We start from the raw sequence: 16,245 nt of genomic DNA, 5'->3' as shown, positions 1-16,245 counted from the left end.
AGAAGTTATAACACAGAGACAGGCCATTCGGCCCAACCAGTCTGTGTTGGCGTTTACCCTCCATTGGGACATCTGGTTGGACGTATTTCTGGAGGTCTCATCACATGACCTCCCGTCTCCAACAGCCCTACCCGGTCAAACAAACCATTTTTCCCCCATCTCCAATATTTTTATAACTAATAAGCTGTTAAAAAACGACATGTTTTTTCTCCTGAGTTGCTCACAGCAGTGTCTGGGAGATTAATCTTCAATTCCTGGAGACTCCAGGGCATTCCTGGAGACTCCAGGGCAATCCTGGAGGGTTGGCAACCTTAATGGGGGGCGGAGGCTCCACCGCTCCCAAACAACGCCATTGGCAATGGGGGAGGTTTGGAGGGGTGGGGACTCCCTACATTGGGTGTCCCTGCTTACCCGGCCCTCAGAGCGACCTGGCATAGGGGTTGGCTGAGGTACACCTGGTAAAGGGGCCCACCCTTCCTCCATATATGTCACCGACTCTCTTTGCCTGCCTCACATGCACTATCGTAGTTGCAGGTTTCTGTAGGTAAATTCTGTGCCATAGGAAGATATGGTAATTCACTCACCTCAGAATTCACAATGTTTAAAGCAGCAGTATTATCAAAGGCTTTCCTTGCAGTCTAAGCCTGGGTGATGAGTGTCGCAGCACCTATATATGGGAGAATTCGATGCAATTTGTTTCTCCTGCAATGTGATTGTGTGGAATTGCTCTGGAATAAAAGAAATGGAAATTGTGAAGAACAGGATTGGTGAATAACAAAAATAGAATAAAAACAGAGGCATTAACACTTAACTGTTGAAGAAAAATAAAATTGACTGATGCAAATTAGATGACAGAGTAAGTGGCTCAACAGTCACAGCACAGGCTATAGACTCGATGTACATGACAATGACAAAGGACCGGAATTACCACGGGCTTTTCTATCGCATTTCCAGGAGTGTGGTGGACGGTCTGGGAATTAGGTAGAGACCCAGATACACTGGGTCCTGGCTTCATCGGCAAGTTTCTTGGAGGCCTGTTTTGGAGCAGAACCACTGTCCACCAACCAACCATTGCTGGGGGGGGGAGGGGGGGAGGGGGGGAGGGAATTTCCAGGTCGGAAATTTACTGGGCCCAGGAGAAATGAGGTATACCGGCTTCAGTAGCGGCATAAGTGGGGCCCAAACGGGATTACACATCAGGAAGTGGTGTGCGCGTAGCCCACCGTGAATGAAAAAGCATGGACTGGAATTTCCCAGTATGCGGTCCCAGCTGGCGAAGCTTTGTGCAAGGGGCACGCAAGTGGAAAACATACACTTATGCGTCAAGCAAGGGCATGTCTTTATGGGGTCTGTGGTTAAATGCAGAAATGTAGCAGGACAAGAAGACATGTACGTTCCTATGATATAAAAATAAACAAACTTATGAATGTCCTGGCAATCTGCCTCACCTTACTTAAAGCAGTAAAATGAGATGGTGCTAAACATGGTGTAATAGAAGATATGAACCCTCCAAAGCTAAAATTCATAGCACAGTAGGAGAAATTAATCCAAACGGACAGAATAGAAGATGTGAGATATTGCCCTCTCAGGTGGATGTAAAAGTTTCCATGACACTATTTGAAGAAGAGCAGGAGAGTTCTCCCGGTGTCCTGGCCAATATTTATTGTTGAACCAACATCTAAAAAACGATTATCTGGTCATTATCTCACTGCTGTTTGTGGGAGCTTGCTGTGCGCAAATTAGCTGCCGGGTTTCCTACATTGCAGCAGTGACCACACTTCAAAAAGTACTTCACTGGTTGTAAAGCGCTTTGGGATGTCCTGAGGTCGTGAAAGGGGCTATCCAAATGTACGTCTGTCTTTCTTTCTTTCCTTTCTTTCTTTCTTTCTCTCCTTCTTGGGTAGTGCGTCATGAGGCTACAACACAATTCTGAATCAAAGGACTCAAAAATCAGCCTGGTTACTCTGCAGGTGACGAGGTTGAATATTGTCTGTTTTTGGATAAAAAGAAAGACTTGGATTTATATAGCACCTTTCACTTTTAGGAGGCAAATCAGGAAGCACTTTTTCACATAAAGAGTAATAGAAATCTGGAATTCTCTCCCCCAAAAGGCTGTGGAAGCTGGAACAATCGGAGCTTTCAAGACTGAAATCGATACATTTTTGTTCGATAGGTCCATATTCCTTGATTTCCCCTAAGGCGGGAAAATGGAGTTGAGTTACAGATCAGCCATGATCTAATTGAATGGCGGAGCAGGCTCTGGGGGCTGAATGGCCTACTTCTGTTCCTGTGTTCCTACCAGGCGTCCACACTGGCCAGAACTGCAGGAAATAGTGTGCGGGACCAACGCACATGCCCCTAACGCATGTAAAAATGAAGCGCACGCACCTTTAAGGTCGGTACTTCTACCACCGCTGGTCTTGCCCACCAGAAAATGCATTGGAATATAATCCCAAAGCTTTTCTGGTAGGACTGGACTTTCTCGAATTTCCTACGTCCGGACGGCCTAAAATCTGGCCGTAACAGGTGAAAAAGCTACGTTCATTTGCCATTGCCTGCAGTTCCACGAAAGTCCTTTTTTATCCCAACTCTCTGCCTCCAACCATTTTCCTATCCATGCCATGGATTCTAAAGCCCTCTAGTTCCATGAATCTCAACTTTCGCCAGCACTCTGCTATGTGAAACTTTAATCAACTGCCTTCCGAAAATCCATGTATTTGACATCCACTATCTGAGTCACGCTGGCAAAGAACTCTACTAGGTTAGTTATCTTTCACTAAATCATGTTGACTCTCCCTGATCCATGTACATTTCCAGGTGCATACACAGTGGTAACAGATTCTGGCAATTCTTTCATTGCAACTGACGTTAAATTCACCCATCAGTTCTAGCCTCAGGAAATTTGCCTTTCTACACCTAGGTGGGTTTTGAGCCATGTAAAATTTTCTCCAGAGCCTAGGGGAGAGAGAACCAAAAAGCTGGGCCTGAATTTCCAAGGCATGGGTGAAGGAACATTAGCAAGGGTCAGAAACTCCAAGGCCTGAGAGCAAGGAGGATGTGATCACTTCCTAATTTTACTTCAAAATAAAAAATCTAGTGGATGTGATGTTTGTGTATAGAGCATTGATTTCCATTATACACCTGACATTTAATGGGATACAGGAGTTCTTTATTTTGGAATAACACCAAATCAGATTTTGTTTCTTTTTCCTGTAGGACGTTGCAGCAAACCCGACTTTAAAGTTGACAATGTAGATATGAGCGAAATAATGGACATGAATTTTCAAATTGGTCGAAGACTCCGTTTGAAGTGCCAAAGTGGTTATAAGAGAAAAGCCGGAACATCAAACCTCATCCGATGTCAGAACAACTCTAAAACAGTCAAGTGGTCACAGCCAAACCTCACGTGCATAAGTAAGTACCATGTACATCCCTACTACGTAAATTTGAGGACAGATTCGAGGACTGTATTACGTAGATTTTATGCAGGTCATGGGACCAAGTAATCTGACCAGATACACATCTTGGGAGGTAATGACCAAGAGTGTAAAGTAATAAAAACATTATTTTCTCATTGAGCTACAGCTCTACTGGTAAAATTCCAAAGATTGTGGTTTCACTAATATCTACAACTCCTTTCCACAATTTACAAGCGGTTGGCACTCTTACAATTTACAGGCCACCCTCCTCTTCACAAGCACTATACATGCTATCTAGTACCTTTTGGCTTCATGTATGCCTAAAGCAGGGCTTTCAATTGGGTAAGTTGTGGCTCTGCATTGAGGCGTGTGGAGTTGAAGGAGGCTTTTGGCAGATCTGCCTCTGTGTGCTTTCCCTTATCGTTAAGCTATCTGTGCCCTGCATACCTCGAGTTGAGTTGGGTCCATGCTCCTGAACTTAGGCCAACATAAAAGGGTAAATCCGGTGAGGCCCATTGGTGGGGCCTCACATGTAGTGAGCTTATATCAAAAAAAAATTTGACCCAGTGAACTCTTTGACTTTGATACTTATTCCCTGCCAGATATTCAATGCATTCACCCCAATCTAAATGAATGGTGGAACAGGCTTGAGGGGCTGAATGGCCTACTCCCGTTCCTATATGTTTCTATGTTAGAACATGTTGTCAGTGAGTGACCTCTTGGGTCAGCACCCTTAGTTAAACTTAAAAAATATCTCCATAAAACTGTTGTCTGTTTCTGTCTTTGCTCCTCTTCTGCTTGCACCACTTTGTCGAATCTAACAAATCTCTGCTGTGCGTGTCCTTAAATTCTTCTACTGAATGAAAATTAATAGGTCGGTAAAGTATTTTTTTCTAGTTTGGGGACAGTTCCTTTCATATCTAATTTCCCATGACTATGGCAGCACTGGTGCAGCAGTCATCACTGAGTGGCTTTTCATAACATTGATTTCTGATTTTTTTACCACTTTATCGTCTTATCTCACCATTCATGCTGTAATTTGAATTGTGAGCAAACATTATTCAGCATTATGCTTTAGTGGGCCTAATATATTATCTTTAAAAGTACAGAAGGTTTATTTACTCTATATATGAAATTTTTCTTTCAAGAAAAAAATTCAATGAATATCAATTTAGTCCCCATTAAAGTTTTCCACATTGTTAAGTTAAAGGCTGCTCAATTTGATTGAATACAACGTTGTTGTCAGCACTGTGCACATACAAGAGCTTTATTTGAATGGATTTAAAGGGGCTGCTTTCATGGGAAAATGTTTTTTTGCAAAACTTTTCCAGCTTAATTACAAACACATGACAAACCAACATGAAGCATGTAGAGACACAACACCGTGCAACTTGGATGTGACACCTTCTGGTGTTTGTCCCTCACCAAACAAAGATTTGGCAAACACCATTTAAGAATATGAGATATCCGGGGAACAGGAATAGGTCATCACGCCTGACAAGAATCTATCTTGATCAGTTTTACCAATCCTCTTCATATTTTTCAAAAATTTCTATCAGGCCACCTCTTCTCCAACAAGACCAAGCCTTACCATTTGCTCATAACTTAGAAGTGTTTTTCACAAATTCAGCCTCCCTTAGGAACATAGGAATTCCTAGACGAAAAAGACCAAGGTCCATCTAGTTCACCTTCTACCATCATTGTAGTCACATGATACAACAATAATGGACTTGTTGACTAATCATAGTAATCAATCTCTAACAGTTGGTCTACAACAGACTAGGGGTGAGGAAAACTCCCAGTGCTAGAGGGATTTGGGAACCATAGGTCCAAAGTCACCTGTTCCTCCCAGGCATGCTATTCTTACCACAGGTCATGTCTCAAATTACTCAGATAAGGTGTCATTAATCAAACAAATGTTACACCACAGCACTATTTTGTTATAAGCTGTTATCTTAACATTAACTTAATGGCTGCTTCAGTTATGGATCTCATCATCTCCCTATGACACATTACCTGATCCATTTTAACTTTTAAGTAACAGGAGATTTTTGAAAGCAAAATAACCATTTTGATTACATGTCCTGTACACTAGTTTTAAAAGTGCAACAACATCAGTTCACTTTTCACACTAGTTAACATTTAACCTGCATAATTAAGAACTTAAGGATGTAGAGGATAAAAGGGCTCACCAAGTCCCAAAAACTGAAAGTGATGGACACAAGAGAGGAATCTGTACGATAGTGGATGCAGATATCATTATTAGTGGTGTTTCACCCAAAGAGTTAATGTATTTTTAAAATAGAGATTGTGGGCGTTGTCAGACTGGTGGAGTATGTGATGCTTTTCCAAGGTTGGAATTAAGATGTAATCTTTTGCTGAGTTAATAGAGCTTCCAGTTGCATTGTACTATTGTGTGTAATATTTATGCTTTCCTGTATTTTGTGCTTTTTTTCCTTGTATGTAAACACAAGAATGTAAACAAAGGAACTGGCTCCATACTTCTCTCATGGACCCAGTCCTATACAAAGAAAAGTAGTGAGAGAAGGTTGTGTTTTGACATTGCATTCATTACCTGGATTGCCCTGTGTAGGGTAATGTGACCGAGCATTTACCATTGATTTTAATATGTCACCATTAGCAGTTATTTAAGACTCAACCTTATTACAGCTACTCTTCATTGTCACATAATATTCAATCCAGCGTCAGTGGATTACTGCAAGGTGACTAAAATTATTGGGGAAGGATTTTATTTAAATAAGCTTGACTGGAGCAGTCCCAATTTTGGGGGGAGGGCAGTCAAAGTTAAGTGTGTGTGTGTGTGTGTGTGTTAGATGAAGTATTGCAAGTACCTCACATACTTCAAAATGTTTGTTTCTCGACTATCCCACTGCGTAATTTCAGGGCCTTTGAGTATAGATGTCCTTCCCAATGTTGCTTTTGATTTGCTTTCTTCCAGTTTCAATTGATGTCCTCTGTTCTACTCTCACTTTTTAAAATTTTAAATATCAACATGGTTATACTGCATCAGCACAAGTGTTCCGAGCACTCCAAGGCAGCTGGTGCACTGCCAGGGGGTACAGCGCATGGGAGATCGTGCCAGGAAATTTATCCCCCCCCCCCCCAACTCTTACTTTTTGCACAGAAATCAGGCGCGACAGAGTCCAATTTCTCCCCCTATATTTGGGGAGTAGTCTCCGTGGCTCGCTTTCAGTAAACAGTTAAACTTTGTCACCTCCCATTTCCTGGCATAATTATGACGGTGAGCTATCATTACTTAGCATAACTGCATCAGTGATGACTTGCTGTTAGGAACATAGGAACAGGAGTAGACCATTCAGCCCTTCGAGCCTGCTCCGCCATTCAATTAGATCATGGCTGATCTGTACCTCAATCTCATTTACCTGCCTTTGATCTACATCCCTTGATACCCTTACCTAATAAAAAATTGGTGGATCTGAGCCTTGAAATTTTCAATTGGCCCAGTATCCACGGTGTTTTGGGGGAGAGAATTTCACATTTTCACTACCCTATGGGTGAAAAGGTGCTTCTTGATTTCATTCCTGAATGGCTCTAATTTTAAGATTGTGCCCCCATGTAGGGCTTCAGCACAACAGTTGGGTTCAAAGTCTCAAGAAAAAGACCTGCTCACGGCCTACGAAAACCCATGAAAGTCGAGGGAGGCAGAGGGGGAAGAGCGAAATGCTAACATTTATATTAAAAACGTAAAATAGAAAGAACTTGCATTTATATTGTACATTATCATGACATCCCAAAGCACTTCATATTGTGCAGTCACTTTTACTAATTCGGCTAATATGGGAGCCAATTTGCACACAGCAAGGTCCCACAAACAGTAAATGAGATGAGTTGGCGGTTAATCCGGTGGAATTGGTTGAGGGAGGAATGTTTTTTAGGACACCAGGAGAACTACCTCCTCTTTTTCAAATAGCACCGTGAAAATCTTTTAGCCCACCTGAACTGGCGTCTCATCTGGAAGATGGCGCCTCTGACAATGCAGCACTCCCTCAGAACCTCACTGAAGTATAAGCCTAAACTGTGTGCTCATGTCCTAGAGTGGGGCTTCAAAACACAATCTTCTGACTCAGAGGCAAAGCTGCTACCAATTGAGCCAAACTGACACTCATAAAGAAGGAATATGTGTATATAAAACAACGTTTACCTTCCAGTACTTTCCACTTAACTGTTTCTCATTTACTTTTTTTTACCTGCAAATGTCAGGAGCAGGTGGTACTCAACCACCAGTAGCAAGCACTTCATCAGCTGAGATCCCCAAGGATTTGACTCCAACCGTCCATGACACTCCAGGTTTGTTTCCAAAAGCCACTATCTTGACTTTTCAGCCTATGGAGGCCAGTCTAACAACCTGCTTTCCGACCTTCCAACGCACTCACTTGACCATCCCACTTCAGGTTTCTGAATTTCATTAGCATTTGTGTTTCCCTCTTCACTTAATTTCTCTTTGCCACCTAACCTCTGCCATCCTTTGGAGCAAGACGTTCTTCAATGCTTTTATCTTATTCGTTGATCCTTTTGCTCACACGTCAAGCACAATCCTGATAACAATACATTTTGCATTGTCTTTTTGTTCTCCAACTGCAAGTCTTTTCTGCAGGACCTCACAGAGGCTACCATACATTTGGCCTGTGAGTTCTACTTTTCTACTGTTAATACATCTTGCAGCATCACTAATCTCACCGCTAAGACCTTCACAGGCTTATTCACTCGCTCAATGTGCTTACCGTGAAACCTTGTCCATCAGTGTTCAACGTGGCACTTTTTCTCAGTGCCAATATTTTTATCTTGTTTATTTTCTAAAAGTGACCAGGAGTAATGGAAGCAGTTGCCAACACGGAAGTAACAATCAGTAATGGAATATATGAAACAAAAATAAACTAACGATGCAGCCTCACTAATGGAGAGTCTGATTGGTCTGCTAATATATGCCTGGTCACTTGGAGTTGGGTGGAAGTTGCTTTTGTCAATGTGATGGAAGAATAGAAAGGTCTAAAAGATTAACAAACACCAAGTGTGAAACAGGCTCTCATATCAAGTGTATCGATGGGATTAGCAAATCATCATTGCATTTAGGAGAAAGCATTCATAAATTCATGGTAAACTTCTGTTTCCCTTACAATGTGATAATGAATCACCATCATAAAACATAAATATATGTATGTGCCTACACTCTGATTGTTCAATGGTTGGGGATCAGGGGTTAAACAGAAGCAGTATTCCTGCAGTGGTCTGTAGCATACTCCCTGAAAAGTTTTTTTTGAATTTTATATTAAAAATTATGTCAATTTTACATAGGAATTGATAGATGAAAAAGACCAAGGTCCATCTAGTTTGCCTTTTACCATCCTGGTTGTCACAGGCTACATCGATAATGGAATAGTTGACTAATCATGGAAATCAATCTCTATCAATTAGTCTACAACAGAACGAGATATGAAGCGAGGAAAACCCCCAGTGGCAGAAAGCTTTGGAAACCACAGATCCAAAATTACCCGTTCTTCCCAAGCCTGCTACACTTACCAGATGTCATGTTTCAAATTACCCATGTACTGTATCCCAAAATGTTATTTCCTGAAAGAAATCTATCTAATTTGCATTTGAATGAATCAACACCAGCTGCTTCCGCCGTCTCCTTAGGGAGCCTTTTCCATAGATTGACCACTCGCTCACTGAAATAATATTTTCGCAGATTGGTTTTGAATTTACCCCCCTTCAAGCGCAGGCCGTGTCCTCTGGTTTAACTGTTCTGGACAAGGTGAAACAGCTTGTCGTGGTCTACATTATTTAGTCTCTTCAAAATCCTAAAAACAGCAATCACATCACCTTTCAACCTTCCCTTTTCCAATGAGAACATGTCCAATTTACATAACTGCTCCTCATAATTCAATCCCTCCATTCCCCCCTCAATCATTCTGATTGCTCTCTTCTGTATCCTGTCAATATCCTTTTTGTACTGTGGCAACCAGAACTGTACACGATATCCTGAGAGTGGTTGCATCATTGATTGAGAAAGTGACAGGATTACCTCACCATCTCAGTTCAGTATCGACCTTTTAATACATCCCAACATCTGATTTGCTTTATTCACTGCCATTGAGCATGATTACAATAGCTTCAATTTATTGCCAATTAGGACCCCCATTTCCCATGCACATTATTTTCTTTCCATTTAAGTAATAGTCCTTTCGTGGATTTTTTTTTTGACCCCCATGTGAAGCACTTTGCATTTCTCTACATTGGATTTGATCTGCTATCTGTCTGCCCAAATCCCAATTATATTCAAATCCTCTTCTTAGCCTGTACAGTTTTGGACTCGACCACCTTTATTAGCTCTGTGTTATCTGCAAATTTAGCTATTGTGCTTGTGACTCCTAGTTCCAGATCATTTGTTTATTAATTTTCAAATGTTGTTTTTTAATTAGGGGAAAATATTTCTGTCTATTTAAATGAGGTTAGTCAGAACAATACTTGAAATCAGGCATTCAGGGTTAGAAGCGTAGAGGGTGTTTTACTGTGAGGGTTCATACCTTGCAGTGCGAGAATTGATCAATTTTTGCCATGAGAGTTTGCCACATTTTGCTGCAAAAGATTATCAGTTTTTACTGCAAGAGTTCATCACTTTTGAATTCAGTCAATTTTTGCAATTATTTTTAGTAATAATTTTATCAATATTTTACAGAGAAATATTACTGTTCACCATATATATTTGTGACCCATTTGCAGCCACCCGAACACACAAAAAACTCACTTCATATAACTTAAAACATGCACAGTTAGGAAATGAAATTCCTAACTTTTCCAGAGGCTGCTCCCACTCCATTAAAGTGTAGTTTTCTTCACACGGGCAAATGGCAAAAACAGCATGACCAAGTGTGACCCTGCAGCGTGACAAGATGCGCATTGGCGGCCTTTGTCACACAAGATAATCGGCTCGTCACAGATCCCGGCAAATCCACTCATCTTAAACCCTACACTTCAATAAAATAAGGTTTCTGCCCCAAATAATGTCACTTTAAACCTTACTCTAATCCTAACCCTATCCTAAATCTAACTATGATTAAACCTAACCCTAACCCTAATGCTAAACCTAATTTGGTTTTACTTATATCCTGAAATAAAATCACCGACTGCAAAGCCTATGTTTGTATTGGCATGATCGACAGATTGCCGATTCTAAAACTAAGGGGAAAAGCCAGCTCAAAGTGCAACTGTACATTGTGATGTCCTTGTCTGTCAGTAGGGGTCAGGGGCCCCTAACTGACGGACAGTGATGCTCACACATGAGCAATTGCACCTGCCCATGATGGGGATGTCTCCAAGTGTTACTGCCTCATGGCTGCAAACTGTAAGTCATTCGCCAGTCGTAAATCCCGTGACTTAAGACTGTTTCTGGCCTGATGATTACCAAATGACAGATAGGAGCCCAGGCATGTCCAGAAGTCTATCCAACTGCTAGTTAATCTTATTGTCCTACATGATGTGGAGATGCCGGTGATGGACTGGGGTTGACAATTGTAAACAATTTTACAACACCAAGTTATAGTCCAGCAATTTTATTTTAAATTCACAAGCTTTCGGAGGCTTCCTCCTTCGTCAGGTTCACATCGTTCACCTGAGGAAGGAGGAAGCCTCCGAAAGCTTGTGAATTTAAAATAAAATTGCTGGACTATAACTTGGTGTTGTAAAATTGTTTACAATTATTGTCCTACAGTGTGACCTTGAATTTCCTCTTTGGTTGCAGCCCACAAACACTATGGCCCCGATATTAGAATGGAGGTGGGATGGCAGCGGGAGGGTGATTGGGGGCGTGAGTAGCCCGCCCAATAAAAAATGTCCGTTTCGCACGCGATCGCGATTCAAATGGTGCCACTTAATGTGGCTTCCAGGTTTGCCGTCCGAAAGCTGCGCGGTAGGCGGACTGCGCACCCGCATCACAGGCTGTCAGCTGGAGTAGCTCTATTTAAAGGGCCATTGCTCCAAAGGCTTTTGCTGGAGCAAAGGTGCACACACCACAGTAGAAAAGCACAGGCAAGGCTGCTCCAAGGTTCAATGATGCCTCACTCCAGGTGCTACTGGATGGGGTGAGGAGGAGGAGGGATGTGTTTTACCCGGCGGATGGGAGGAAGTGGCCTGCCTCTGCCACCAAGACGGCCTGGCTCGAGGTGGCAGAGGAGGTCACCAGCAGCAGCAACATCCACGCACCTGGGTCCAGTGCAGGAAGCACTTCAATGACCTAACCAGGTCAGCAAAAGTGAGTACACTTATTGATTCTCCTACATTCCGTGTTGCACATCACTGCAACCCCTCAACAACTCATTCTGCACTGCCAAGACTACTCTATCACGTCACTCCTCATACCCACTTAAGGCTCATCCTCAACTTATCTGCACTTCCTCACCTCCCCATTAGTCACCCCACCACTACCACTCACCCCAATCCTCATGCAACGTAATGGCTCTGTCTCATACCCTCTGATGCATCTCTTTCACGGTCAGCGTCACCCAAAGCAATGCATTCATTGGTTCGCCACTTCACCATCACTCACTCACATGTCTGTACTTTCTCCCCTTCTAGAAGAGAGCATAAAATGCACGGGAGGGGGCAAGGACTGGAGGGGGCCACAACAAATAGTCGTCCTCACAGACGCGGAGCAGGAAGCGCTGGAGCTGAGCCGCACCCTCGAGTGCCTGTCTGTCGGGGACGCCGAGACTGGCACCCCACAAACTTCTAGTGACACAACTTTAACATCCATCACACACAATATGAATTGGTGTTAACATGCCTTGCCATCTTCAACAGCTCAGTATACTCATTACAACATGACACATCTGTGATGCTGCTTAATATTGCCTTCCGTTCTCTTACAGGGCCTTCAGCGACCACAGTGATGGCAGAGGGTGATTCCTCAGAGGACCTGCCGGCCTCTGAGGGTGCACCATCACATCTTAGTGAGCCATCCACCAGAGCAGATACTCACACCTCGATGGGTCCCATCCTCAGTTAGTTGGATTGGCACCTGGTGAGTCACCACGCACAAGTGAGCACGAGCAGACACTGGTGGAAGGGGCAGGTGTGGAGAGTCCACGTCGGTGGGAGCACTCCTCTCCAGGTTCTGCTCAGCTGGATGCAGATGCTGAACCCCGGGAGCCATCCTTTAAAAAGGGAATGATCGAGGGACAGCAGCACATTTGCGGGGTACTGGAACAGGTGCCACATGCACTCTCCACAATAGCGCAGAGGATGGAGGGAGTCCAACTCGTGCAGGAATGGAATGGTGGCACAGGTGCTGGAGGGAATCTCTGAGTTACTGTCACAGGGATGTGAGCAACTCTCTGAGATAGTGTCACAGGTAAGTGCAGGATTGTCTGCAATGGAGAGAAGGCTAGCCTCCATTGAGCTTCAAGCACAGCTCACAAATGAGTCCGTTCAGGCCCTGACAATGGCCGTTTGGACTCAGGGTGAACAACATTCTGCCACCTTGAACAGGCACACAGAAACTTTACAACTGGGCTTCCAAGACATGTCCTCCAAACTGTTCTCCAGCAGGGTGGTAGGAGTGACATGGGCCTGGTCCAGGATAGGGATGATGGCGAAAGGGGACATGGAAGTGGTGACGCCACTCAAAGCGTTCCTGTGTTTCACCCATTGCCCCCCCTCTCAACCAGTACCCGCAACACTGCCTCCTCTCCAGGTGGCCAAGTCTGCCCCTGCACAGGTGCAGGTGGAGCAGTCTACCGAAACCCAGAGGTCGTAGGCCCAAAGCATCTAAGCAGTCAGGGCACGAACATGAGCAACCTGCCACTACCTCTGCTGCAGCCACAGTGGGTGCACCACATAGAAGTAGTCAGAAGAGAAAGAAGGAGGTTTTGTGGACACGAAGGGTACGCACAAGGGTGTTTGACAGACTGTCATGTTTTTCATTTATATTTAGTTTTTGTTAATAGTGCTGCCACGTCTTGCCCATTTTTGACTGATCTTTGTGATAGGGCCCTTTCATGAGGTTCACCATGAACGGCGACACTTGATGTCACCCATTGGGTCACTTTACAGTGGGTGTATGTGTAGTTGCAGGACTGTTTTGTGCAGGGAGGGGTGGGCAGCCCAATGTGGGCGCTGCTCTTTCCAGGTGGTGTGACGACTGGACTCTTCACACTTTCTGATGTTAGGAGAACCGTTCACGTATCGGCGACTCCCTGGCCTCACGAGCAGCTAGGTGAGCCGCTGCTCTGCCCGTGGGTTCCTCCTCCTCCTCCATGTGATTGGCAGATGTGGATGGGGCCTCCTCAAGTGGCACCCCTCTCTGTTGTTGCCCTCTGTGCTCTTGTGCAGGTGCCTGTGGCGCAGCACTGTGTGGTGGAGCTGCAAGTGGTGGAAGTGGACACCGTGCCTGGCGAGGCTGGTGATGTTGCTCGTCCTCGGATGTAGCGGTGAATGCAGCCATGGCGCCTGCCCATCCTGATGGTGTGAGTTTGAGGGGGTCCGAAAAGTTGTTAAAAATGTGTGAACAGAAGAATTGTGAGTGGAAAGTAAGAATTTTCAGTGAAAACACAAAGATCTCGCAGCCAAAAGTTTGTGTGAAAGAACTGAGCGCCCTGCAGCAAGAACTCACCTTTTCTCCCCATCTGTCAAACAAGCATTTGAATGTGCAACTGGCTGCTGGCTGAACATGGAGTGTTTCCCTCAGCGCAGGGAACGTGCTGAGGACTCCTGCCTTACTGTGGACAAAATTAAGTACTTTAAGTATCAAAATAATGTCTTAACTATCATCAAGTGGGGTTGAGGCCAGAATCAGATCAGCCATGATCTCATTGAATGGCGGAGCCAAATGGCCTGCTCCTGCTCCTATCTCTTATGTTCTTATCCCGCCGGCTTTAATTGCCGGTGGGACTTCCGCATTCGGGAGCGCGCGCGCACCCAGATGCGTCAGTGGGGAACCCGGAAGTCTGCGGGTTGGAGCTGGGTTCCGAACGCGCTTGGGATTTCCGCGACTTTCGGAGTCCCCCCACCCCCAACCCACCCGCAATTTAATTTTAAAATTGACCCCTATAATCTGGATAGATGGGGTCCGATATTGGATTGGGACCCGGTTGCACCAGGTCCCTGCCCTGATTTGTCACCCATCAAAATTACATAGAATTACACAGAATTTACAGCATAGAAACAGGCCATTCGCCCAACTGGTCTATATTGGCGTTTTTGCCCCAGAAGAGCCTCCTCCCACGCCTTTTCATCTAACCCTATCAGCATATCCTTCTATTCTTTTCTCCCTCCTGTGCTTATCTAGCTTCTCCTTAAATACATCTATGTTATTAGCCTCAAAAACTCCTTGTGGCATAGTATCATAGTATGTTACAGCAGAGAAGGAGGCCATTTGGCCCATCGTGCCCGTGCCGGCTCTTTGAAAGAGCTATCCAATTAGTCCCACTCCATTGCTCTTTCCCCATAGCCCTGTAATTCTTTTCCTTCAAGTATTTATCCAATTCCCTTTTGAAAGTTATTATTGAATCTACTTCCACCACCCTTTCAGGCAGTGCATTCCAGATCATAACAACTCTCTGCATAAAAAAATGTTTCTTAATGCTACCTCCAGTTCTTTTGCCGATCACCTTAAATCTGTGTCCTCTGATTACTGACCCCTCTGCCACTGGAAACAGTTTCTCCTTATTTACTCTGTCAAATCTCCTCAATCTTCTCTGCTCTAAGGAGAACAATCCCAGCTTCTCCAGTTTCTCCACATAACTGAGGTCCCTCATCCCTGGTACCATTCTGGTAAATCACTTCTGTACCCTCTCTAAGGCCTGTGGTAGCGAGTTCCACATTCTTATCACTCTTTGGGTAAAGAAGTTTATCCTGAATTCCCTATTGGATTTATTAGTGACTATCTTATATTTATGGCCCCCTAGTTTTGGACTCCCCCTCGAGTCGAAACATCTTCATTACGTCTACTCTATTGAATCCCTTCGTAATTTTAAAGTCCTCTATTAGGTCACCCCTCAGCCTTCTCTTTTCTAGAGAAACAAGCCCCAGCCTGTTCAGCCTTTTCTGATAAGTATATCCTCTCAGTACAAATTTCTCTTTGATTTGGAGGCAGCTGCCTCCACACCCAACCGCAAATGGGTGGGCATGTTATGATGCCATGCAAATGAGGGAATTACAGTGTAATTCTTGCCGATTTGTGCCTTCGCAAAACTGGGCGCGAGAGATGCCTGTGTGTGCTGGCACCTGTATTGCTAAGGGCCTTGGAAGGGAGTTTTAAAATTAAACGGCCAGTTTCTCAACTCGACCAAATTGATTACGTCGCCGATACCGGCCTAATGGGAAGTTTCGTTAATCTTTCCCGAGATCACTGGGAGCTATCTACACTCATTGGGACTGTCCCACTCCACACCCCCCCCCCCCCCACAACTTGAGTGGGCACCCCAGGTAAATAGCACAAGCGCCCAACAGCAATGCGTAATTGGCCCTGATTCTGGAAAGTGTGCTGAGGTGAGAGGGGTAGATAATAGGCAGACAGGGATTCCGTCGCGGCTTAGAGTTATAGAGTCATAGTGTTATACGGCACGGATAGAGGCCCTTCGGCCCATCGTGTCCGCGCCGGCCATCAAGCCCTGTCTAATCTAATCCCATATTCCAGCATTTGGTCCGTAGCCTTGTATGCTATGGCATTTCAAGTGCTCATCCAAATGCTTCTTGAATGTTGTGAGGGTTCCTGCCTCCACAACCCTTTCAGGCAGTGAGTTCCAGACTCCAACCACCCTCTGGGTGAAAAAGTTCTTTCTCAAATCCC

At 44.3% G+C, this 16,245-nt stretch overlaps 2 protein-coding genes across 15 annotated transcripts in view; one reads left to right on the top strand and one right to left on the bottom strand.

Annotated features, from left to right (window-relative positions):
• fbxo18 (F-box DNA helicase 1) overlaps positions 1 to 16,245 on the bottom strand; it is a 170,039-nt gene that overhangs the window by 46,264 nt on the left and 107,530 nt on the right. For 9 of the 10 annotated variants that reach the window (XR_010967095.1, XR_010967092.1, XR_010967093.1 and 6 more), the window contains exon 21: positions 585 to 728. The gene's annotated coding sequence lies outside the window, so the exon portion shown is untranslated. Of the gene's footprint in view, positions 1 to 584; positions 729 to 16,245 lie in introns of those variants that run through there. The other variant, XM_068005157.1, reaches the window with a different exon arrangement.
• Positions 1 to 16,245, top strand: part of LOC137341723 (interleukin-15 receptor subunit alpha-like) — an 83,796-nt gene that overhangs the window by 34,933 nt on the left and 32,618 nt on the right. For 4 of the 5 annotated variants that reach the window (XM_068005159.1, XM_068005162.1, XM_068005161.1 and 1 more), the window contains 2 exons: positions 3,217 to 3,414; positions 7,662 to 7,748. In XM_068005159.1, coding sequence (XP_067861260.1) covers positions 3,217 to 3,414; positions 7,662 to 7,748 — 285 coding nt within the window. The remainder of the gene's footprint in view (positions 1 to 3,216; positions 3,415 to 7,661; positions 7,749 to 16,245) is intronic. The other variant, XM_068005160.1, reaches the window with a different exon arrangement.

Source organism: Heptranchias perlo, chromosome 24, assembly GCF_035084215.1.
Source record: "Heptranchias perlo isolate sHepPer1 chromosome 24, sHepPer1.hap1, whole genome shotgun sequence".
Lineage (NCBI taxonomy): Eukaryota > Metazoa > Chordata > Chondrichthyes > Hexanchiformes > Hexanchidae > Heptranchias > Heptranchias perlo.
This window is presented reverse-complemented; position numbering and strand designations above follow the sequence as displayed.